We start from the raw sequence: 25,277 nt of genomic DNA on the forward strand, positions 1-25,277 counted from the left end.
CTCTGGCGGGGGGGGGCCTCTTTCGCCGCTGCGTGCGGCCGAGCGCCGCAGAGCGGCGGCGATCAAGCTGTGCGCGCGGCTAGCAAAGTGCTGGCTGCGCGCACAGCACTTTACAGAATAGAAATCGCCCCACCAGGGGCTGAGATCTCCCCCTGCGCGGCATAGCCCGAGCTCAGCTCGTGCTTACCGCCAGGGAGGTTAATAACTTGGTCACCCCCAGAGTCCATCTCAAAATCTTTGGAAACAGAGCCTTCTGTCATGCTGCCCCTACACTTTGGAACTCCCTGCCACACCCAATCAGGACATCCCGGGACGTGTTTAAGTTCAAACTGAAAAGCCACCTGTTTAGTCTGGTATTTACAAACACCTGACTACTTCCTCTGTAACACAAGTCCATCCAGCAACACTGCATTGATCTGAGACATAGCTATGCACTGTAACTCCTATGGGAGAAAAGCAATTTACAAATGTTATTTTACTGTTGTATTTACCAGGTAAGTTCTTATGGGTGGGTGGGGGGAATTATGGTGCCACACAGCAGATGGGCCACTTGGTGGTTGCCACAGGAGGAGGGTGAGAGAGTGTGAACATTGGGTGGGGACATCACAAAAATGGTAAAACTCTGTGCAAGATATTCAAATAAGCAGGTGCCTAAACTAAGGCTTTAATGACCAGGTGATAGAGATCTATGCTCCAAAGGGAAGTGCATTCCTGCAAAAAATTGTAGACCTATGCTCCCGGCAAGGGCTGCCATCAGAAATTTTGGGGCCCCTCACACATCATCAGGCCTGGGCCCCCACTCCCTGGGCCCACCCACTGATTGCTGTGCCCGCCCACTAGCCACCCCACCCCTGTGTCCGTGTGCGAAGTGCGCTGCAGCAAAAAATGTGCATGACTCAGACACTGAAGAAAGCAGCATGCACAGCGTGATGCGGCAAAAAGTGGGCATGACCATGGCATGTTGTGGGTGGAGCCAAATACTAGCAAAATACAGGTATTCCCCGGTTAACAAATGAGATAGGGACTTGTAGGTCCGTTCTTATCCTTTATCCATTCTCTTTTGTCCCCCTCTGTTCTTCTTATGCCTCTTTTGTCCCCCTCTGTCTCACCTCAGTTTATGCCACTTTTGTGTCCCTCTGTGTGACCTCATGTTCCCGTCTCATCTCTTTTCTCCCTGTGCCTCTTCTGTGTGCCTCTGTTCCCCCTGTGCCTCTTTTATCCCTGTGTTACCTCTTGTCCCCTTCTGTCTCACCTCGTCCCCCTGCCCTAGCCAGGTATAAATGCCCCAGTATAGGTATCCAGGCATAGGTGCCCCCAGTATAGATAGCCAGGTATAGGTTCCCCCAGTATTAGTAGCCAGTTATAGGTGGTGCCCCAGGATAGGTAGCCTGGTGTAGATGCCCCAAGTATAGGTAGCCTGGTATAGCTGGTGCCCCAGTATAGGCAGCAAGATACAGGTGCCCCAGTATAGGTATTCAACTATAGGTGGTGCCCCGGTATAGGTAGCCTGGTATAGTTGCCCCCAGTATAGGTAGCCTGGTATGGGTGGTGCACCAGTATAGGTTAGCCAGGTACAGGTGCCCCCAGTATAGGTAGCAAGCTACAGGCATCCCAGTATAAGTAGCCAAGTATAGGTGGTGCCCCAGTATAGGTAGCTAGGTATAGGTGGTGCCCTCAGTAAAGGTAGCCAAGTATAGGTGGTGCCCCAGTATAGGTAGCCAGGTATAGGTGGTGCCCCAGTATAGATAGCTAGGTATAGGTGGTTCCAGCCCCAGTATAGGTAGCCAGCTATACGTGGTGGCCCAGTATAGGTAGACTGTAGCCAGATATAGGTGGTGCCCCAGTATAGAAAGTCTGCTGTAGCGGGCTCACTCATCTGCTCCCCATGTTCAAGCGCTGATGTCACTCTTCTCTCAGTGCCGGAACGCGGTGTGCTGGTTAGTGAGCCACAGGCCTGCAGCCAGCACATGCAGACCTTCCATCGCTTTGGGGGGCCCAGGGCCCCCAGAAGCCCTGGGCCCCTCATTGCAGTGTTAGTTGTCCCCCCCTGATGGCTGCCCTGCTTCCCGGCTACATCATCCCAGAGATTTCTACTGCCAGGGCCCCTGCACTAGATGGGCCCTCCTTCATCCATCTTATTAGCTTTTCATTGGTGCTATGCTGGTAATGAGCACCTCTATATGTGCATTACATAGTGGTAATCCTCAACAAACTGTTTCCCTACTCTAAATACACCTCTCTGACACTGCAACTGTCCTTGGAAGGTTTTGGGGCTCCGTATCAATAGAGTGCTTGGTGCCCCATGTAAAACTCGCACTGGGGTCCCCAAGCTCCTTAGTTACACCACTGATCATAGTGATAGTATTTCCCTTCTTTACTTATTTATTCATTCTTTTCCATTCTCAACAAACTGTTGCAGGGACATGTTTGCTGAGCTGGCGCATTGCTGGAAGAAGTGCAGGAAACGGCTGGATCCTCTGTTTGTGCTGCAAATTATACCTAGTCTTGTCTCAATCACTTCTGTGTATTATGGTCCCCTCTAAACAAATATGTACCTTCCCAATGAGCTTCCTGAAAGCTCTTCTAAACCAGCTAAAAACAAAACAACAGATTTTCAACTCCGGTTATTATTGACCATTTTTTTTTTCAATCTGTGATATAATTATTTTCACTGATGATAATTCTACTGACAACAGTGGTGGTGTTTTTTATTTTAGATAGGGATGCTCATTCGGATGTTGCAGAATTGAAATTTTCGAATTTACGATCGGAACTCGGAAATCGGATTTCTGCAGAAATACTGCATTACTGCAATTCATTAATTTTAGGCCATTTACAGAACTCTGAAGCACTGGACCAATCAGAGAATGCAGAAACAACTCGGAAGCAATGGACCAATCAGAGAATGCAGAAACAACTCGGAAGCAATGGACCAATCAGAGAATGCAGAAACAACTCGGAAGCAATGGACCAATCAGAGAATGCAGAAACAACTCGGAAGAAATTGACCAATTAGAGAATGCAGAAACAACTCGGAAGCAATGGACCAATCAGAGAATGTAGAAACAGCTCCGAAGTATTTGGCCAATCAGGGAATGCAAAAAAATGACAAAAAAACACTACTCGGAAATTGGAAACAGTTGTAAAAAGCTATTTCCCACAATTCAACAAGGTGCACAGACAGGAAACTGCCAGGAGTACCATGGTCCTCAGAGTTTCTTGTGGGAGGGGTTTCACCACAATATCAGCCATACAGCGCCCCCTGATGGTCTGTTTGTGAAAAGAAATAGATTTCTCATGTAAAAGGGGGTATCAGCTACTGATTGGGATAAAGTTCAATACTTGGTTGGAGTTTCTCTTTAAAGAGACTTTTTAAATCAGGATGATACCATTTATTGGCTAACTAAAAATGAATAAAAATAAGCAAGCATTCGGCCTTGCAGCCTTCGTCGGGCTTATATCCTGTCAGTTTACTAACAGGATATAAGCCCGACAAAGGCTGCAAGGCCGAAAGCTTGCTTATTTTTATTCATTTTTAGTTAGCCAATAAATGGTATCATCCTGATTTAAAACTTCTTGCTTTTACTGATGACTAACACGGTACAATACCTTACTACTACTACTATCTTTAAAGAGACTCTGAAGTCTCATTTTTTACTAGTTTTTTTATGTAATATTGTTAAAGAGAACCTAAACTGAGAGGGATATGGATGTTTTCTTTTAAACAATATCAGTTGCCTGACTCTCCTGTTGATCTATTTGGCTACAATAGTGGCTGAATCGCATACCTGAAACAAGCATGCAGATAATCCAGTCTGACTTCAGTCAGAGAACCTGATCTGCATGCTTGTTCAGGGGATGTGACTAAAATGTATTAGAGACACAGGATCAGCAGGAGAGTCAGACAACTAGTATTATTTTAAAAGGAAAAATCCATATCCTTCTCAGTTTAGGTTTCCTTTAAGTATTTGTAACGATCGGTGGGCGCAGAGAGTATCTGATTTCCGGTGATCTGCAGTATCACCGGAAATACAGATATATACCAGACTATAAGTGATCTGCAGTCTCACCGATAATCCGATATACAAACTAACCTCTGTTCGCCTGAGTAGAGTGTAGTGTTAGGTGTAACAGTAACACTTAGAGGACTAGGCCTCAGTGCAGCAAGGAGTACTGCACAGATTCCTTCCGCAGACCTGAGCTCTCCAAGACGGGAGGAGTCAGACTGACAGTAGGAAGGACAGACTGGAAGTAACCTTCAGGAGGAAGGATTACTAACAAAGCGAGGAACCGCCTCTAACAGTAAGGTCGGTTCTCGAGGTCGGACAAGCCAGGTCGTACACACACGGACAGATAAAGTACAAGATCAGGAGGCAAAGGCGGAGTCAAAGTACAGGCAGGGTTCAGCAACGGGGTATCAGATATATCGGGGTACAAAATCAGGAGGCAGAAGCAGAGTCTAGGAACGAGCCGGGGTTCGGCAACAGAGTATCAGAAATATCGAGGTACAAGATCAGAGTTCAGGAGGATAGTCAAGGCAGGCAAGAGTCATAACAGATAATCACAATCAAACTAGTACTTTAGCTATCAACAGAATCTAGCTAAGTGTAGGATTACAGCTCCAGCTGGTCCCGGCACACTTGCGGATCTGACTACGGATCTGGGTGCTCCCACATGTGTGATCGCACGCCAGACAAAGAGCAAGTGAACAACCAGCAGTATATATACTCTAGGACCTTTCCAGGACCTCCCTAATTGCTGGTCCAATGAGAGCAGTGGAATTTGTCAGCTGACCCAGCTGGTCAGCCGACTCCCTTCTAACTGCTATTTAAACTCTGCCTCTGTGCTCGCGCGCGTGTAAGTCTGAATCTTGGTGGACTATCAGTCCCAGCCACACCAGTACTGTCATGCAATGTATCTAATGCGGGGGCCGCCTCTGATGCGGATTCCGCTGTTACCAATGCGGATTCCGCCGTCACCAATGCGGATTCCGCCGCACTGCCTATGCGGCATGCGGCGTTTTTTCCGCGTTGTGACGCCATGCTGGACGGGGAAACAGCCGCCTCACCTCGAGAGACGGCGGCCTTTCCGCGTTTCCTTACAGTACCCCCCCCCCCCCCGAGGAGTGGACTCCGGACAACTCCCACCAGGTTTCTCGGGATGTAAGGTATGAAACTCCCTTCTTAACTCGTCTGCATGCATGCGTGAACCCGGTACCCATTGTCTCTCCTCAATGCCGTACCCTTTCCAATGTACGAGGTACTGAACCGAGTTTTGTACCGTGCGGGAATCTAAAAATTTTTCCACTTCATATTCAGGTTGGGCATCTACTAACACAGGAGGAGGAGGAGTGGGACCCACCTGGACTGCGGGTTTAAGAAGTGATACGTGGAAGGACCTCACTCCCCGCATGCTGGTGGGAAGATCAACGGTATATGTGACCTCGTTGATCTTCCTAGCAACCGGGAATGGACCCACGAACCTGGGACCAAGTTTGTCAGAAGGTTGTCTCAGGGTCAAGTGACGTGTGGATACCCAGACCAAGTCCCCTGGTCTGAACCTCCACTCCACTGAGCGTTTTTTGTCAGCTTGACCCTTCTGACTCAAAAACGCCTTCTGTAAACTATCTCTCACCGTGCGCCAAATGTCTTTAAAAGACCTCTGCCAGGCCTCCAGAGCTGGAAACGGGGTGGAGGCCACTGGAAATGGTGAGAACTTGGGCAATTTTCCAGACACAACCTGGAACGGAGAGAATCCGGTGGAAGAGCTTTTCAAATTATTTTGTGCGAACTCCGCGAAGGGCAGAAATTTAACCCAGTCGCTCTGCGTCTCCGCAACGTAGCACCTCAAAAATTGCTCCAATGACTGGTTGATTCTCTCCGTTTGCCCATTGGTCTGTGGGTGGTAGCCCGATGAAAATGACAGCTTCATGCCCATCTGTTGGCAGAATGCCCTCCAGAATCTAGAAACGAACTGGACTCCCCGATCCGACACTATGTTCTCCGGAATGCCGTGCAGCCGGAAGACATGTGTAATAAACAAGTCGGCCAATTCCTGGGCCGAGGGGAGTCCTTTCAAGGGCACGAAATGGGCCATTTTACTGAAGCGGTCGACTACCACCCAAATGACTGACATACCTTCTGACTTGGGAAGTTCGCCCACAAAATCCAGGGACAAATGAGTCCATGGCTCACTCGGGGTGGGTAAAGGCTGCAAGGTGCCCACAGGTGCCAGCCGGGAGGGTTTACTCTTAGCGCAAACTGCACACTCCCTAACGAACTCCTTGCAGTCTGCTGCTAAAGAAGGCCACCAAGCACACCTGGATACTAGATCCTGAGTTCTAGATGCCCCAGGGTGTCCCGCATTCTTGTGAGCATGAAACATCTGCAAAGTGCGGAGACGAAAGGGTAGGGGTACAAACATCACCCCTTCAGGTTTCCCTTCGGGGACATCCTGCTGAAAAGGCCTTAGGGTCTCTGTCCAGTCCTCCCAAGTCTCAGCTGCTGCTAACACTAGCCTCTGTGGGATAATGGACTCTGGAGCAGGAGGCTGGGCTGTCTCTGGCTCAAAGCATCTGGACAGAGCATCTGCCTTAACGTTCTTGCTGCCCGGGGTGTATGTAATCAGGAACCTGAACCTCGAAAAAAATAACGACCATCGAGCCTGACGGGGACTTAACCTCTTAGCCCCCTCGATGTATTCCAGGTTTTTGTGATCGGTGTATACCGTAATCATATGCTCTGCTCCTTCCAGCCAATGACACCACTCCTCAAAGGCAAGTTTAATGGCAAGGAGCTCTCTGTTGCCTATATCGTAGTTTCTCTCTGCCGGAGAGAACCTACGAGAGAAATAGGCACAGGGATGTAATCTTCCCTGCAACCCTGATCGCTGAGACAGCACAGCCCCTACCCCGACCTCTGAGGCATCCACCTCAACAATAAAGGGGTAAGAAGTGTCAACGTGCCTCAGAATGGGTGCTGAGCAAAACAAGTCTTTCAGAGTGGAGAATGCTCGTAGAGCTTCTGGAGTCCAGTGGTTAGTATCTGCCCCTTTTTTTGTAAGACTGGTGAGGGGTGAAATGACCGTGGAATACCCCTTTATGAACCTTCTGTAATAGTTCGCACAGCCTAAGAACCGCTGTAAAGATTTTAACCCCACCGGTTGGGGCCACTCTAACACAGCAGAGACTTTGGCGGGATCCATACACAGGCCCGTGGTGGAAATAATGTAACCCAGAAAGGCGACAGATGTTACTTCGAAAATACATTTCTCAAGTTTAGCGTATAACGAGTTTTGTCTTAGTTTGCTGAGTACAAATTTCACATGCGTTCTGTGCTCAGAGAGGTTGTTGGAGAAAACAAGTATATTGTCTAGATAGACCAGCACGAATCTCCCCAACACCTCTCTGAAGACCTCGTTGATGAGTTCCTGGAAAACGGCCGGGGCATTACATAACCCAAAGGGCATCACTAGGTACTCGTAATGCCCGTCTGGCGTGTTAAAGGCCGTTTTCCACTCATCACCCTTTCTTATGCGTACCAGGTTGTACGCGCCCCGTAAATCCAGTTTTGAGAAGATCTTGGCATCTGTGACCTGCGTAAATAAATCGTCTATCAGGGGTAACGGATATCGGTTCTTTACCGTGATTTTATTCAGTCCCCGGTAATCGATACAGGGCCGCAGGCCCCCGTCTTTCTTTTTAACGAAAAAGAAACCTGCTCCAGCAGGCGATCGGGACGGACGAATGAAACCCTTGGCTAAATTCTCACGGATATATTCTTGCATGGCCAACTTTTCTGGCCCAGATAAATTGTACAGATGACCCCGAGGAGGCATACAACCAGAACGGATATCAATGGGGCAATCAAAAGAGCGATGTGGGGGTAATTTGTCTGCTGCCTTGGGACAGAACACATCAGAATATTCTAAATATTGCTCAGGTACCCCTTGTACATGAACCCTGGTTTGGCCCAGTGTCACCTTCCCTAAACATTGCTGAAAGCAGCGTGCTGACCAAGAAACCAGTTGGCCGGTGGCCCAATCGATGTGTGGAGAATGAAGGTGCAACCACGGCATGCCGAGTATAATGGTGGAAGTAGACATATGCAACACAAAGAATTGTAATTTTTCCCAGTGCAGAACCCCTATAGTGACTCCCACCTCTGGTGTCTGAGACAGTGGGTGACTCCCTTGCAGAGGAGAGTCATCCACTGCCGTAACCTGGATGGGTGGTTGTACAGGTGTGAGTGGGATACCCAATTTCTTAGCAAACTCAAAATCCATAAAATTTGCCGCGGAGCCTGAATCGATAAAGGCTTCCGTGACCTCGGTTTTATCTTCCCACGTAATGGTGCAGGGAAGAAGCAACCGTTTTTCTTCTAAGGGTAAAAGTCGGACGCCCAGGGTGTTACCCCCTACCACTCCCAGGCGGTAGCGTTTTCCCGGCTTATTAGGGCAGTTTCGTACTATATGCCCCCCTTCAGCGCAATACAGACACAGCTGTTCGGTCATTCTCCGTCTTCGCTCCACCTGGGTCAATTTTGACCGACCAATCTGTATTGGCTCGGATGGAAGTAAGACCGGAGAAGACGAAACAGTAGGAGGTGGAATCACTGGGGCTGTGGTGTAAGACACCCTTCTGACACGGGAACTACCCCTGGTCTGCCTTTGGTAGCCCAGCCTGCGGTCGATCCGGATGGCCGCTGAGATGGCCTCATCGACTGTTCTGGGTTCGGGCTGACTTAACATCATGTCAGAGACCTCATCGGACAGCCCTGACAAGAAACAATCTAACAGGGCATGAGTGTCCCACCTGGCCGTAACTGACCACCTCCTAAATTCGGCCGCGTAATCTTCGACCGGACCTTCGCCTTGACGCAATAGCTTGAGCTTCCGCTCAGAAGTCGAGGCAAGGTCTTGATCGTCGTAAATTACTGCCATAGCCTTAAAGAATTCCTCTACAGAGGTAAGCGCTTTGTCTCCGGTGGGCAGGCTATATGCCCATGACTGGGAGTCGCCGGACAACAAAGTTTTAATAAACGTGACCCTCTGGGTCTCAGTACCCGAAGATTGGGGTCTCAACTCAAAATAGGACAATACTCTACTCCTAAAATTCCGGAAGTCAGATCTGTGGCCGGAAAAGCTTTCAGGGACAGGCATACGTATGTCAGAGCTAGGAGAGGATCGCACATGATTCACTGATGTCTGGAGGGTTTGTACAGACCCTGATAGGGCATCAATAAGAGTTATGTGGGTGCCCAGTACTTGATTGATGTTGTCCACCGAAGCGGCAAGTACACCCAGACAATCAGTGTTTGCGTCCATTTTGTATTTTGGTCTGGCGTTCTGTAACGATCGGTGGGCGCAGAGAGTATCTGATTTCCGGTGATCTGCAGTATCACCGGAAATACAGATATATACCAGACTATAAGTGATCTGCAGTCTCACCGATAATCCGATATACAAACTAACCTCTGTTCGCCTGAGTAGAGTGTAGTGTTAGGTGTAACAGTAACACTTAGAGGACTAGGCCTCAGTGCAGCAAGGAGTACTGCACAGATTCCTTCCGCAGACCTGAGCTCTCCAAGACGGGAGGAGTCAGACTGACAGTAGGAAGGACAGACTGAAAGTAACCTTCAGGAGGAAGGATTACTAACAAAGCGAGGAACCGCCTCTAACAGTAAGGTCGGTTCTCGAGGTCGGACAAGCCAGGTCGTACACACACGGACAGATAAAGTACAAGATCAGGAGGCAAAGGCGGAGTCAAAGTACAGGCAGGGTTCAGCAACGGGGTATCAGATATATCGGGGTACAAAATCAGGAGGCAGAAGCAGAGTCTAGGAACGAGCCGGGGTTCGGCAACAGAGTATCAGAAATATCGAGGTACAAGATCAGAGTTCAGGAGGATAGTCAAGGCAGGCAAGAGTCATAACAGATAATCACAATCAAACTAGTACTTTAGCTATCAACAGAATCTAGCTAAGTGTAGGATTACAGCTCCAGCTGGTCCCGGCACACTTGCGGATCTGACTACGGATCTGGGTGCTCCCACATGTGTGATCGCACGCCAGACAAAGAGCAAGTGAACAACCAGCAGTATATATACTCTAGGACCTTTCCAGGACCTCTCTAATTGCTGGTCCAATGAGAGCAGTGGAATTTGTCAGCTGACCCAGCTGGTCAGCCGACTCCCTTCTAACTGCTATTTAAACTCTGCCTCTGTGCTCGCGCGCGTGTAAGTCTGAATCTTGGTGGACTATCAGTCCCAGCCACACCAGTACTGTCATGCAATGTATCTAATGCGGGGGCCGCCTCTGATGCGGATTCCGCTGTTACCAATGCGGATTCCGCCGTCACCAATGCAGATTCCGCCGCACTGCCTATGCGGCATGCAGCGTTTTTTCCGCGTTGTGACGCCATGCTGGACGCGGAAACAGCCGCCTCACCTCGAGAGACGGCGGCCTTTCCGCGTTTCCTTACAGTATTATATCTTTACTTGAATCGCCGCATTCCTGCCACAAAACAAGTGTTTTATCATAGAGAAAAAGCCCTGCAAAGCTTCCAGGGCCGCAGGGCTTTACTTCCTAGAAGAGGCAGAGCTTTACGCTGTAGCTCTGCCTCCTCCACAGTCAATCTCTGCAGTTCGCCGCCTCTCATTCTTCTTTCACTGAGAGGGGCGGGGAGGAGGCGGAGATTGGAGGAGATTGATTACGGAGAGGCTGAGTTACAGCTCAAAGCTCTGCCTCTCCAGGGCAGCACGATCTGCAACCTGCAAAGTCGTGGAACTTTGCAGGTCATTTTCCCTATAAAAAAAACACCCGTTTTGCGTCAGGATTGCGGTGATTCAAATAAGGCTATAATGCTAAACAAGATTACATTAAAAAAACTAGTAGAAAATGAGACTTCAGAGTCTCTTTAAGAATAATGTACACTTGAATTGAGAGGGATATGGCATACCTCCCAACTTTTAGGAATAAGAAACAGGGACACTTTAAGATGCCCCACCACACCCCTAGTCACGAGAACTACAAACAATCAGCAAAGGACCCAGCTTTGTAATTTATACTACACTAGTCCTTTATTTCACCAATCATTCGTTTTCCTTTATTTTAACATTTGAAAAAAAAGATCAATCTATATGAAGAGAATAAAGCTTAGAGTCAATGAAATACATTTGCAGCACAACAATATATACATTTACATTCTGAAAGAGGGACAAATGAAGAAGAAAGAGGGGCAGCGGGATTTGGTCTCCAAAGAGGGACTGTCCCTCCAAAAGAAGGACAGTTGGAAGCTATGGCTATGGTGGCTGCCATATTTACTTCCTTTTAAACAATACCAGTTGCATGGCAGTCCTGCTGATCTCTTTGGCTGCAGTAGTGTCTGAATCACACACCTGAAACAAGCATGTGGCTCATCCAGTCAGACCTCAGTCAGAAACATCCAATCTGCTGCATGCTTGTTCAGGGTCTATGGCTAAGAATATTAAAACAGAGGCAGCAGGACAGCCAGGCAATCTGCATTGTTTAAAAGGAAATAAATATTTCAGCCTCTGTTACCCACTCAGTACAGATGTACTTTAACAACAGAGACTGAAAAAAAAAAAGACCATAAGGCCTGGGACCCACTCGCAGCCTTTTGTAAGCACTAGTGATTTAATAAGCTCTTGCTAATGTAATGCTATGGGGGAGTTAAAAGAAAGGTTACATCCCACAAGTGGGATTACCCACATAGCATTGCATTATCAAGAGATGTTCAATTCACAAGTGCTTACAAAAGGGTTCTAGTGGGTTCCAGGAAAAGGGTTTTAGTGGGTTCCAGGAAAAGGGTTTTAGTGGGTAGTGGAAAAGGGTTCCTAGTGGGTTCCAGGAAAAGGGATCTAGTGGGTAGTGGAAAAGCACTGCTAGTGGGTTCCAGGCCTTATGCTGGGAATACACCATGAGATATTTTGTCAGATAGATGGTTCGATAGATAATTTCCGACATGTCCCATCTTATTTTCGATCATTTTTCTAATCATTTTCTCATAGACGTGAATAGAAATTGATAAGAAAATAGATCGGAAAATCAATCGGACGGTAAATCGGCTGAAAAAATATCATCGTGTACTCCCAGCATTAGAGTTTGTCAAAATACAGTTTTTAGATATTTATTTTTAGGCTCCTCCCATCATAAGTTCCATAAAAGCGCACTGTTTATTTGTAAAACATATCACAGCTTTGTGGGCAACCCTTTACTCAGTATGTCTTGCACTCTCAAATGACAAATCTTCTTCACTTCCTCAATGCCTTTAAGCAGTTCTTGAGACGGGTCATTTCGAAGACGACGGCTGATTTCCTGCAGGATTTTATCCTTGTCAGACATTTTGGCACAAATGACAAATGGAAATGCAAACTTGGTCTTGTATTGGAAGTTTAGGAGGCCTAATTGTTCTCTCTCCTCAGTACTAAGTGAGGTGAGACCTGCTTGTCTCTGTTCCTTCTGAGATTCCATAGTCAGAGAGCCACTTGCGAGTTCCCTTCCAGCCAGGTCAGGGTGACACCTCAGAATGCCTTCCTTACCTGTACAAGAAAAGCATAAAATTCTAAAATAAAATATACACAGCAATAAAAACTCTGGTACAACAACGTCCCCCTGTCCTGATGCTAGCATTGTTTTTGCTTTGTTTTTTTGCAAATATTTTTACAGTGCTAAAATAGGTTGAGGTTTAATGCGTCCTACCAGTACAAGCTTTTGCTGGCAGGGCTGTGATTATGTGGCAATAAAAACATTTGGTTAGTTCACTGGGTAACCAAGAGAATAGTGTAATAAGCCTGAGGAATTTATGGCTTCCCTCAAGCAGGGACAAGATAAGAACTTTAGGATATTTCCAGTCTTTTCAAGCTAAAACCTTCAAGGCCTTTGATGTGCTTCCAGCCTATAGAGTTGGTCTATTCTTCTTTTTCTGTGGTGGTTGCTGAAGTGGTGGAAATGTCCTGCAACCATTGTTAGGCATTGAGAAAATATTTGCTAAGGTAACTCTGTGAGAGAGTGGTGGGGGAGGTGTACGCTAAAAAATGGTGTCCATGCCATTTGGGTGCCTGGTCTTCACCAAGTAATGTTACCAAGTAGAACATTGGTAACAATACTGCCATTGTACTTTTAGGTGCTGGCTTATAACAATAGTAGAATATTGGTAAACCTCTGTCTACCTACCCGTAATAATAACAAGTCACTAAAGAGGAAACCAGCCAGGGGCATAACTACAAATCATGGGCACAGTTTTATAGGGCACCTTTTATGTTTACAAACCTTCCCTTGCCACCCCTTGGTTACCCTCACAGCCTGGGGGACCATCTTATAAGGATCATGTGCAGCCACAAAGCACCTGATCTGGAGTATCGGAGGAAGGGAAGGTTAGTAGTTGTGGCCTCCTCACATCTCTGGACCCCCCTGCAGTTGCAGGTACTGCTCCCCTCTAGTTACGCCCCTGAAACCAGCAATTCTGTGAAGACAGTTGGACATAATTTACATCTCTGACTGAAATGGTCAGGGACGATCATTTTGGCCATGAAAAACCTAAAGCCTGTATTTAGCAGATTTATTTTGGATCACTAATTGTATAATATGACCAGTTTGTCACACGCCATAAATACTCAACAAACAAACAAACTGAAAAAACGATTGAAAAATAGAACTAATTAAGGGGTGCTGTGAAAAAGGAAGTGGAAATGAAAGTTTGTGTTGTTACATGCTGGCTGTACAGGCTCTGGGCACTTCAGGGCGATCATGATAAAGTGGATGCCGAGACTGTAATGTGCCTGGGGCAGCCTCATGTTCCATGTAACTCTTTGGTATTCAAAATAAGAGAGGACAGCATATACATCCATATTCTCTATTGTGCATTATAGCGGGGAGACACACCCACACACTCTTCTGTTGCATGACTCTTTGCTGCAGTACTCATATGATATTATTATTTTTTATTATTTAGTATTTATATAGCGCCGACATATTACACAGCGCTGTACAGTATATATATATCTTGTCACTAACTGTCCCTCAAAGGAGCTCACAATCTAATCCCTACCATTGCCATATGTCTATATTATGTAGTGTAAGTACTGTAGTCTAGGGCCAATTTTTTAGGGGGAGCCAATTGCCTTATCTGTATGTTTTTGGAATGTGGGAGGAAACCGGAGTGCCCGGAGGAAACCCACGCAGACACTGAGAGAACATACAAACTCTTTGCAGATAGTGCCCTGGCTGGGATTCAAACCAGGGACCCAGCGCTGCACGGCGAGAGAGCTAACCACTACGCCACATCCACAGTTATGATCATTATTGATGTTTCAACCAGATTTTACTATGTATCTGTGAGAAGTAGCTATGGGCATATTTATAAAGTATAGTATTTTACATATCAGCCCCTTTTGCTGTTAATCACCACTTTCTTTTTGTCCTATTTATGAAACAAACTAGTGGGCCTGAGCTTGTTTAAAAATGGGCTAGGACTTCATTGCGCATGCGTCCGCTGCGCACGCGCTAGAGCCGCGTGCACCCTTCCACGCCGTGCGGCTCACGTCACTCCCCATCACTGTCTCTATGTCCCTGCACATGTGCAGAGCGCAGATGGGACACTCAGGGACACGGGACGCAGAGACAATAGGGTTTTATTATATAGGATGTCTTTGACTAGTGGCGATTTCAAGAGTAAAAACTGTGCTCAGTTTACTGGCAGATCCAATTTCAACATGATGTCTATGCAAATCCTATTTCTTCTGATGCACTTAAAACAATTAGCTCGGGTGTTAGGATGTTTCTTTTAGAGCCCTTTGACACTGATATGTTGCATTGTAATGGACACTGCTTTGTGCACTGAAATGTAGTGTGATTCAAAGTATATGAACATTTCACACCTCATTTTTGTTATTATTTTATTTATATAAAGCTCTAACATATTATGCAGCGTTGGACAATAAATACATACAATGATACAAAGGATGACAGCAGCCCCATTTCTATGGGCGGGCGAGGCGGGTGCCCTCCCAGGGCGCTGTGAGGGAGGAGGGCACATCCAGCGCAGTGTTGAAGGGGGAGCAGCAGCACACTGGGACTTAACCGCCGGGAGGGGGCCCAACTCCTCCCTCCCTCACCTTGGGGCTCCCTCTCGGTGCTCCCCCTCCATTGTAGCAATGCATGGCAGCCGGAGCAGTGAAGTAAAGACTCACCTTCCAGGCTCCATGCGAAGATCACTGTCGCCAGGATATTCAGTCTCCAGCCACTGGCCACTAACGGTCCAATTTCTAGCGAAAAATCGTTCGAGCGATCAGAAATTCTGATCGGACGAAAAATCGTTCATTACACCATCAACTAACCAACCATTGCTTCCTATCTATCACGACCACCAAGAAAATCCAAATTTTCGTTCGACGAAAATTCATTCGGGCGACATTTTTTTCACTCGTTCATAATCGATTGTGTCCACCAATGGAGATTATTTACAACCAATCCGATCAGAATTTCTGATCGCTCGAACGATTTTTCGCTAGAAATTGGACCGTTAGTGGCCAGCTTTAGTCTTAGGGTAAGCAGCTGGAGGTACAACATCCCAGTGATCTTCGCAGTGAGGGAGGAGACAGGCCCCCCCTCCCGACAGCAGAGCCCCAGTGTGCCACGGCTCCCTCCTCCACCGGGGAGGGGGGCACCTATGCCTGGCTAAGCTAAACTAGGGCAACTATACCTAGCTAAGCTATAATGGGGTCACCTATAACTGGCAAAGCCATACTGCGGCACCTGTACCTGGATAAGCTATACTGGGGGAACCTACACCTGGCTAATTATACTGGGGGGACCTATACCTGGCTAAGCTATATGTGGCACCTTTAACTGGCTAAGCTATTTTGGGGGCAACTATACCTGGCTAAGCTATACTGGGGCACCTAAACCTGGATAACCTATACTGGGACACCTATGCCTGGCTAACCCATACTGGGGCACCTATACCTAGCTAGTCTATACTGGGGACACCCATACCTGGCTACCTATACTGGGGGGCTCAATACTACATCGCATATAAAATTATTGAGTCCACGGGAGGGGGGGGGGGGGCAATTTAGCCTAGAAACTGTTGTTGTGTGTTGTTAATAAAGAATATATTTTTTTTACATTTCAATATTAATAATAAACTGCATAGCCTCCCCAAGCCTTTTTTTTATCCATTTAGGACCACGCCGCTCTGGCCCCTTTCTCAAGCCTGTGTTTGTGATCACTGTGAATGGCTCACAGTGTTCGCCTGGGAAGTAGCCAATGAAACTGGCTCCTTATGGCCCATACTCACGAGGGACTTTTGTCGCCTCAATACGCGGCGCGCGCGTGTTGCGGCGACAGGTCGCCCGTGAGTATGGGTGGTCGCACACGCGCGCACCCCGAACTGTCGCCCGCCGCTCTTGTCGCCATGCGATTGAAAGTTTCAATCGCATGGCAACAGTCGCCGCCGCACCTCCGCCGCAACTGTCGCTAGTCCGCGTGAGTACGCGGACTAGCGACAGCAACCTCCATAGAGGTGAATAAAGCTTCCGGCGGGGGGAGGAGGAACGTCGGCGACAGCTTCCGTCTCGCCGCTGGTCCCTCTTCCGCGTGTGTACGCGGAGGGACCTGAAGAGAAGCTGTCGCCGGCCTGTCGCTAGCACGCTCACGTGTGCTGGCGACAGGCGATTTTTGCAGCCCGTGAGTACGGGCCTTTACCGACAGGAAAAAGCTTGGCTGTCACATGACGATTGAATCAGCGGCTGCAGTGAACAATGATCGGCTTGGGACTGCGGAAAATAACTGGCTTAGATTCTATGTCGCATCAAAGGTAGGGAACCTTAAGTGCAACACAGAATTTTACACGTGCCTCCCAACTACCTGAGATAAGAAACAGGGACAGCTTAAGACACACCCCTTCCACACTTCCAGGCACGCTATTGCCACACCCTTAGCCATGCATACCAGGAAGAATCCTTAAGTAAAATATAGCTTTATAATTCATACCAAACGTGTCCTTTCCAATGTCATTACATTTGGAAATAAGAAATGCATCAATTTAAAATGATGGGAATATAGTTTTGAGTCTTTTAAACACTTTTTAAGTACAAAAATACAAATATTCACATAGATCTGTACATCAGTCCTGAAAGAGGGGCAAATGAGGAGGAAAGAGGGACAGTGGGACTGGGCTCCCTAAGGGCCCTTTTCCACTAGCGCATTTGCGCTAGCGGAATCTCAAAATCGCAAACCGCTAGCGATTTTACAATCGCTAGGGTTTGCTAAATAACATAGGAATCACGGTAGGGTATTTCCACTACCGCGATTCGTTTTTGCCTGCAACGCGTTTGCGGCGCGGAGCGATATTTGCCGCGATTTTGCTATGCAGTGCATAGCATAGCAAAATCGCGGCCGCAAACGTCGGGAAATCGCTGGTAATTTTTAAGCTTTGCGATTCAGCAATCGCTAGCGTTCAGCGTGAACGCTAGCGACTGCTAGTGGAAAAGGGCCCTAAGAGGGACTGTCCCTCCAAAAGAGGGACAGTTGGGAGCTATGCTTACATCCCTGGTCCCAAGCCAGTTAAGCCTTTACCCCCCACCCCTGCAGACTGTTTTGTCAAAATGTCTCATTATCTCATTTCAGCACTATAGCAATCAAATCACATATTTTGTCAACCTTTCAATTTTTGAGGGGTCGCTCCTGTCGAAATTAAATATTTCTATGCATACATTAAGTATAAATGTTAATGAGTTTGGCACGATTAGAGTGAACCTAGATGAATTAGCTACACAGAGCAAGAGCTGGTAACTTATAGGGCAGTGCGTTGGCGTAGTGAGCAGTATTCACCACACCACAATCAGGACCAGATTTCTACTTAGGACACACAGGCCATGGTCTACAGGAGCCACTGCACAAGGGGAAGACTGGACATGTAAGAGGCTGTCTGCTGAAATTGGGGGCTGTAGGTTGAAGAAGTGGCCTGCTGTACATTGAACAGAGGGGCTGCTGGGCATGGAGGGTGTAAATTGGGGGTAAATGCAGCACAATGGTGTAGTGGCTAGCACTCTCGCCTTGTAGTGCTGGGTCCCTGGTTCAAATCCCAGCCAGGGCACTATCTGCAAGGAGTGTGTATATTCTCTGTGTCTGTCTGGGTTTCCTCTGGGCATTCTGGTTTCCTCCAACACCCCAAAAACATACAGATAGGTTAATTGGCTTCCCCCTAAATTGACCCTAGACAACAATGGATATATGGCCAATGTAGGGATTAGATTGTGAGACCCTCTGAGGGATAGTAAGTGACATGACTCTCTGTAAAGCACTACAGAAGATGTCAGTGCTATAATAATAATAAATAATAATTTTCCACCGACCACCGACTGGCATCAATCCTGAACATTTCCGTATCACACTCTCTTAGAGCTTCCAGCTCATTAATTGTATCATATAATTGAAATCCCAATGGAATATAATTGAAATCCCTATGAAATCCCTATTGCAGCTGCTTGTGATGGGAATTTGTCATTTTGTAGTGAACGATTACAGTAGGGAGGAAAAGGTGGCCAATTATGTGTGACAGAGAACACTGCAGGTAGTATGAGAGTCAGTTATTGAATATTATGAGCAGATTGTATAGGTAAACTCTCATACTACAAAGTAGTGGTAAAATTGGTCAGTGATTGGGAAATCATAATTGAAAGCTGGAGTATAGCAGCTGCCATAGCTGCTGCTATGGGGTCTTGGAGCAAGTTGATGTATTTACTACAGGGCCGGTTATAACATAATGCACTGTAGGCACGTGCCTACAGGTGCCTGATGAAGGGAAGGCGGGTCTTACTCCCCTCCCCAAGCGTCTCCCTCCCTCCTTCCCTATGCAGAGTCCTGATGAGAGTGTAAATGAGAGGTTACTCATCCTGCTCTCTGCATTCCACTGACGAGATCTCCCTTCAGTCAGGGGTACCTCTAGCTCCCTAATACCCAGGTTCCTCTAGCTACCTGATACTTGGGGGTGCCTCTAGTTACCTAATATTGAGGGTACTACTGGCGACCTAATACTAAGGGGCACCTGTAGCTATGACGAGCAAGGGAAGTAAGGGAGAAATGACAGATGGCACAGCCAGCACACTTGTTGTGCACTTTGGTGGGGGGTTGTCAGGGACGGTTCTCTCATGAAGGAAGGTGAAACCTTTGCATCAGGCACAGAGATTACAGGGGCAGCATGTTTGTACTGTGTGTTTACACTAACAGCATGCAGTCAGAGTAGGAGGCGAGAGGAAAGCAAGATGAAGAGGTCATCATTGGGGAAAAGCTGCTTGTTGTGCTGTGTGAGGAGTCTAACAGTGAGTGAGGAGGGGGAGGGAGGAGAGCAGCAGTGTTTCATTTGACTTGCACAGCAGAAAGGGGGAGGTGACACTGCTGTCCTGAATGAGGAGGAATGGAGTGGCTGGGGGGGAGCCGTTTGTTTGTCACAGACTCACAGCCAGCCAGTGTGCTATTGTGTTGAGCTGCAGCTTGTCATGTGCTTGTCGGGTGCTGTGCAATCATTCCAAATCAGGAGGAGAGGGGGGGGGGGGGGGGGAAGTTATGCATCCTGACAAGTCTGCCTCAGGCAGCAAAAAGTCTAGAACCAGCCCTGGGGGTTGTAGGTTCATAGAGGGCGAAGTCTAAAGTGCCAACTGCCAAGTCATCTGTCTCTATAAGCTCCTGTGAGGTAAATTTGAGCCTGATGATCCCTATTAACCCCCTTGCCGTTCCAATTATGTCGGCAAGGGGGCACTTTTTAAAAAAAACTTTTTTTTTTAAAATCATGTAGCTAGCCTAGCGCTAGCTACATGATAGCCGCTGAGCAGCGGCATCCCCCCACCCACTCCGATCACCTCCGGCGATCTGCGCAAGCAGGAAATCCCGTTCAGAACAAACACTCTCGCCTTGTATACTACACGCAGCTAGCAAAGTGCTAGCTGCGTGTAGAAAAAATAAGCGAAAATCGGCCCAGCAGGGCCAGAGCAATCCTCCTGCGCAGGTTACCCCGAGCTCAGCTCGGGATAACCGGCAAGGAGGTTAAGTTTCTTGTGTGCCTCCACCCTCTGGCTACCAGTGCCCATGGACTATGCAGTGTAGATTGCACAAGAATGTAAATGGCCTATTATCAACTCATATCTATAGGGTAGGGGCAGGTGGCATAGCTAAAGAGTGCCCATATCTGAGGGCCCCTTTGCTATGGTGCCCCATAATATCTAGCTATGTTACTGATTGAAAGTGTGTACCAGGCTTTACAGAGGTCTAATTTAGCCTGCTTAAACAAAGGCAAAAGACAAGAAAATGTTATATTGGCTGATGTCCTAGTCTACTGTTTTTGTTATGTGATAAATATGACATTGCTGTCTGAATCTGTCAGACAACTCTGGCAGTTGGTAACAAGGTATATTGCACATTGTGTTCCTTTGCATTGCACAATCTGAAGCTATAGAAACCGGGCCTGAGGAGTCCCATGACTGGGATGAATTATACAGCCTGTACATTCCAGTCTCTCGGGTACAGTCAGGCCATGAATATGTAGCAAGGCCTTTCCTACAGGATGTTGGACTTGCCTGTCTTTCCTTTCATCTTCCTCAGTACTTTATTTTCCCCCTTTTGTGAATCAAGGTACTTTCACTTTATTCTTCCCCTCTGCTCCTCCTCTTCCTAATCTGTGACTGATTCTTTGGAAAGAGAGCCTTTGCTTTTGTGCATCCATAATTTGTGCCATTCAACCTGCTGGTAGCACCTTCCTGTTATTGATGCAGAGAATGGACAGCTGATACAAAGCTAAGAGAAAGAGACATTGACCTGGAGTCAGGCCAGTTTAGCCAAGGTCTTCTCTGCAGAGAATTGATTAAAATATAAATATTTATCTGTCCTTCTGCAAAGAGTTGTAAAGCACTTTCTGGGCTTTATTAGATGGAAAATCTGGAGATTGGTTTTCCTCTGTTAAACAGCTGAGCCCCTGCATTTGCCTGTAGCCGGTCTCCCTATTATACAAAGGTTGCTAAAGACCTGAGCAGCAAAAACTGCCATTTTTTAAAATAGGATCTGTAGCGACATATAGGCCTCAATTCACTAAGCCGCTTAGACTAGTCTACTGATGGTTTTTAGTCTACTGATGGTTTCGTCAGTTGCATCAAACGGGAATTCACTATTACCAAATGTTTTAGACCTGTTTTTAGACCTGGTCTAAACCATTTGATAATTAGGTGGGTAAAGCAGGGGAAATGATCAAAAGATGCAATTCACAAACAAGTAGCTGTGACTGACATCCTTCTCCTCTGATGAGCTCTTCTCTGAATACAATTACCCTCTTGCATAATTAATTCAAAAGATTCCATCCTCACATCTAAAATACCTCACAGAAATACTTTACCTACAGAAATCAGCTGGTCTAATCTCTGTCAGAAAAAGTGGGAGTGGTTAATCCTTGTTTGCCTTTGTGAATTGTGTAATTACTGAATGTTAGACCACATCTAAAAACAGGTCTAAAACATTACACCAAACCATCAGTAGGCTAAAAACCATCTGTAGACTAGTCTAAACTGCTCAGTGAATTGAGGCCATAGTAGAATGCGGTAAATTATTTGAGATACACATTTTTAAGGTAATCATCCTGGTTCTAGCATCAAAAATACTTCCTATAGCTATATATTGTTGTATATTAGATGTAGCCCCGCCCCCAGTGATGTCACATCCTCTCCCCTCCCTTGAGCTTTCTGGGAGATGAGGTAAGGGATCACCTGACAGGACTAAAGATGTTGCCACCTGTAATAATGTAATGTAACGCCACCATGTAATTTCAGAATGTAAATCAGGGTGAGGAAAGATTTTAAAAAAGAGTCAAACACTGACTAAATAATTTACAAATGAATATTGTAAAAAAAAAAAAGCTATTTTATTAGGTTATTTTCACTACAGTTTCTCTTTGAATAAAGCATTCTCAGAAAGAAACCATCACATGGGCACCAGCTACGTATCACGTCCATTTATTTGCAAAGCGTGAATATGAATAAAATCAGCACATTAAAATGTAGCTGAGAATGCCAGCTAATAACCAAATGCTGCCTCCAGGACAGGTCTAGGAAGTTACAGTAAATCTACATACACACTGTCAATTATTGTTAAAGATCATTTCTAGCAGGAGTTTTGGAATGATCATTGTACAGACATGCAGGGCCGGATTTGTAATTTTTACCGTCCAAGGCCAACTATACTATCTGTATGGTTGTTATTTCTGTGTGCCCCAATGAGAATTCTACTTACTTTCCATCATTGGATGTCACAGACAATAACTATTTCAGTAATATGCGTATAGATTATAACTTATGTTTTCCTTAAGAACTTTTATGTTATGTTTGTTATCTCGTTAATGATGGACCCATTGTGTCTCCATCTGAGTTAGGCTGATGTATCCCTGCAGGATAGAGCTTACAGGACTTGCAGGGATGACACAAGTACAGGACAGAGAGTTCAAAGGTTAAAGCTGTCCTTGTAGATAGGGATGGCTGTATAAAACAGCTTTACTGCCTCTCACTGAGCCGCCCCTACATTTCTGGTGCCCTAGGCCATGGCCTATGTGGCCTTGCCAGAAATCCAGCCCTGCAGACATGCAACATTCAACTCCCAGCCAAAGAGCATGCATTGCTCAGTGGGGGGGGGGGGCGAAGTTTACTTACATGCTCTGCTCTGTGCGGGGGCGGGGTTGACTCACACACTCTGCTCTGTGCGGGGTTGACACACACTCTGCGCGGGGGCAGGAATGACACACACACTCTGCTCTGTGTGGGGGCTGGGTTGACTCACACACTCTGCTCTGTGTGGGGGCAGGGTTGACACACACTCTGCTCTGTGCGGGGGCGGGGTTGACTCACACACTATGCTCTGTGCGGGGGCAGGGTTGACTCACATACTCTGCTCTGTGCGGGTGCGGGGTTTACTTACACACTATGCTCGGTACGGGGGCGGGGTTGACTCACATACTCTGCTCTGTGCGGGGGCGGGGTTGACTCACATACTCTGCTCTGTGCGGGGGCAGGATTGAGTCATGCCATACTATAATGCTGTAGAAACCGCCTTTAAAGTACTCCCAAATCCAAAGGACATCAGCAGTGGTGTAGCATTAGGAGATGCAGAGATTGTGTCTGCAACTGAGTCCTTGGTCCTGAAAGACCCAATCAAACTTGCCAGTCAAAATCAAAGGTATGTACCAGGCTTTAGACCTCCCGACCAGAGCAATCAGGAGAGATCATTTCATTAGAAAATAAACAGAAAGTGTGTAGATAACTTAAAGAAAACCCAAATCAGATTGGAGCACAAAAGACCGATACTTACTTAGGAAGAGGGAATGGATGATCCCAGAGGCTTCCCGTACTCTCCTTGCCTCCACTGTGACCCTCTGGGAGTTCATGGCCACGCTCTTCTTCTTGCACATGCATGGCCGTCCAGCGCCCTTGTGAGTACGACCGCAACTGCACAGGAGCATGGAGTCACTCGCGGAAGCAGCTGTACTCACGTAGATGAAGTACGGCATCATTTCTTCATGGCGGGGAGAGTGGCCACACGAACATATCAGACAAGCTCTTGATATGTTCCATGGGTCCTTGCGTGGTAATGGTGGAAAAAAACAAGGCGAACGCAGGAAGTCTCCAGGGGATCCAGAGTCCTTTCTCTAACTAGGTAACAGGGGTATAACTAGAAATCACTGGGCCCCCCTGCAAAACTTTGGCGATGGCGACCCCCCTGCTTTCTGCACAGGTAAACTGAGAACCAATGTTAATCAAATTAGCTAGTGCACAATTAAATGTGTTTTCCCCATGCAGATAAAAACAGACAGCAGTGAAGCACTGCACACATTTTCTCTATCAATTACATCAGCTTCTGTGATAAAAGGTGCATTTCACACATACAGACACACTAGGTATGCAGAAAACGCATACAGCAAAACGCACACAGAAACCTGACTGAAGAGTGTGCTCCAAGCCTCAGCTTATTACAGTCACTCTGTCCCATCTCTGATGGAGCAGAACTGGCTCTGCAGATTCCTCCAGCATCACTACAGGACAGAACACTTGGAAGGGGGTGGAGGGGCTAGGGGCAGGGCACTGTACACAAGCCCACACTGAATAGGGACTGTCTACAAAACTTTGCCTGCAAAACTTTGTATTATTCATTATCAGTGGCTGAGCAGATGCAGTCATTAGAACAATTGAGCTGAAAGCTTTATTCCCTCAGTACCCTTAGTTGTCAGACCTTCAGGGCCCTCTGAGGCTTCTGGTCCCCCCTGCGGCTGTATCCATTGCAGGGTGTATTGTTACGCCCCTGCTAGGTAAGTATCTTTTTTTTTCTTAATCCACATACAATCCGACAATTGCCCAATGTGGTCAGATCTGTAAGTGAATTTCGTAATATCATCAGTTTTTTTGTGAGGACTTCTTTCTTTCATTTTACATGGGTTGAGGTCAGGTTGGTTAACATGCGCTGAAGGGACGCAGACAGCAATATACGTATAAACCGCTTATTGTGAGTATCGTACAGGCAATATGGCACAGTAAAGTCCCATAACAGCTATAGAAATGATAAACACGAATGAGCATTTGACCTCAATACCGAAATTACCAGGAAATCATAAAAAAGGGCAATGAACATAACTATATGCAGACCTTTATATGAGTTGCATATAGACTGGGAGCAGACAAAATGTTACTGAGGTTGTAGGGCAGAAATTAGACAGGGCAAGGCTCGGAAGGACCAGGTTAGCCCTGGCAGGATGTTGTGTCACACTGTAGCAGAGGTCAGAACCAGGGGTGCTCATCCACATTCCGGATATCTGGGTAGGCCGGATATCCGACCATTTTTACGCTATCTGGATCAGATTCCGGATACCGGATAGCTATAGAAATCCGGATAGCTATCTGCGGATATTTTTCAGTATGACCCGGATATCTGCGGATAGTGCGGATATCCGGATCCGAGAAGTACAATTTCCCTTCCTGCGAGAAAAAAATAATCTGCCTCCATCCACCTCCCCTCCTCCCTCCAGCCTCCTCCCTCCACCCTCCTCTAACGAAGCATTTACAGTGTGGCAGCAGAGTGGCGCAGCGGAAGTGTGCTGGGCCCATAACCCAGAGGTCGATGGATTGAAACCATCCTCTGCTAGGCATGATTTCATTTTTGCACCTCGCTTTATCGCATGGGCAAAACGGTTTCCATAGCCCTGTAAGAGAAAGTGTAATGAGGACCCTGCCGTAA

The 25,277-nt window shown here is 46.9% G+C and overlaps 1 protein-coding gene across 1 annotated transcript in view; it reads right to left on the reverse strand.

Annotated features, from left to right (window-relative positions):
- Positions 1 to 11,051: 11,051 nt before the first annotated feature.
- The window catches only part of URAD (ureidoimidazoline (2-oxo-4-hydroxy-4-carboxy-5-) decarboxylase), a 49,084-nt gene continuing 34,858 nt past the window's right edge, over positions 11,052 to 25,277 (reverse strand). Inside the window, exon 2 of the mRNA XM_068265015.1 lies at positions 11,052 to 12,559. Coding sequence (XP_068121116.1) covers positions 12,210 to 12,559 — 350 coding nt within the window. The 3' untranslated portion in view covers positions 11,052 to 12,209. The remainder of the gene's footprint in view (positions 12,560 to 25,277) is intronic.

The sequence above is a fragment of the Hyperolius riggenbachi genome, chromosome 2, assembly GCF_040937935.1.
Source record: "Hyperolius riggenbachi isolate aHypRig1 chromosome 2, aHypRig1.pri, whole genome shotgun sequence".
Taxonomy (NCBI): domain Eukaryota; kingdom Metazoa; phylum Chordata; class Amphibia; order Anura; family Hyperoliidae; genus Hyperolius; species Hyperolius riggenbachi.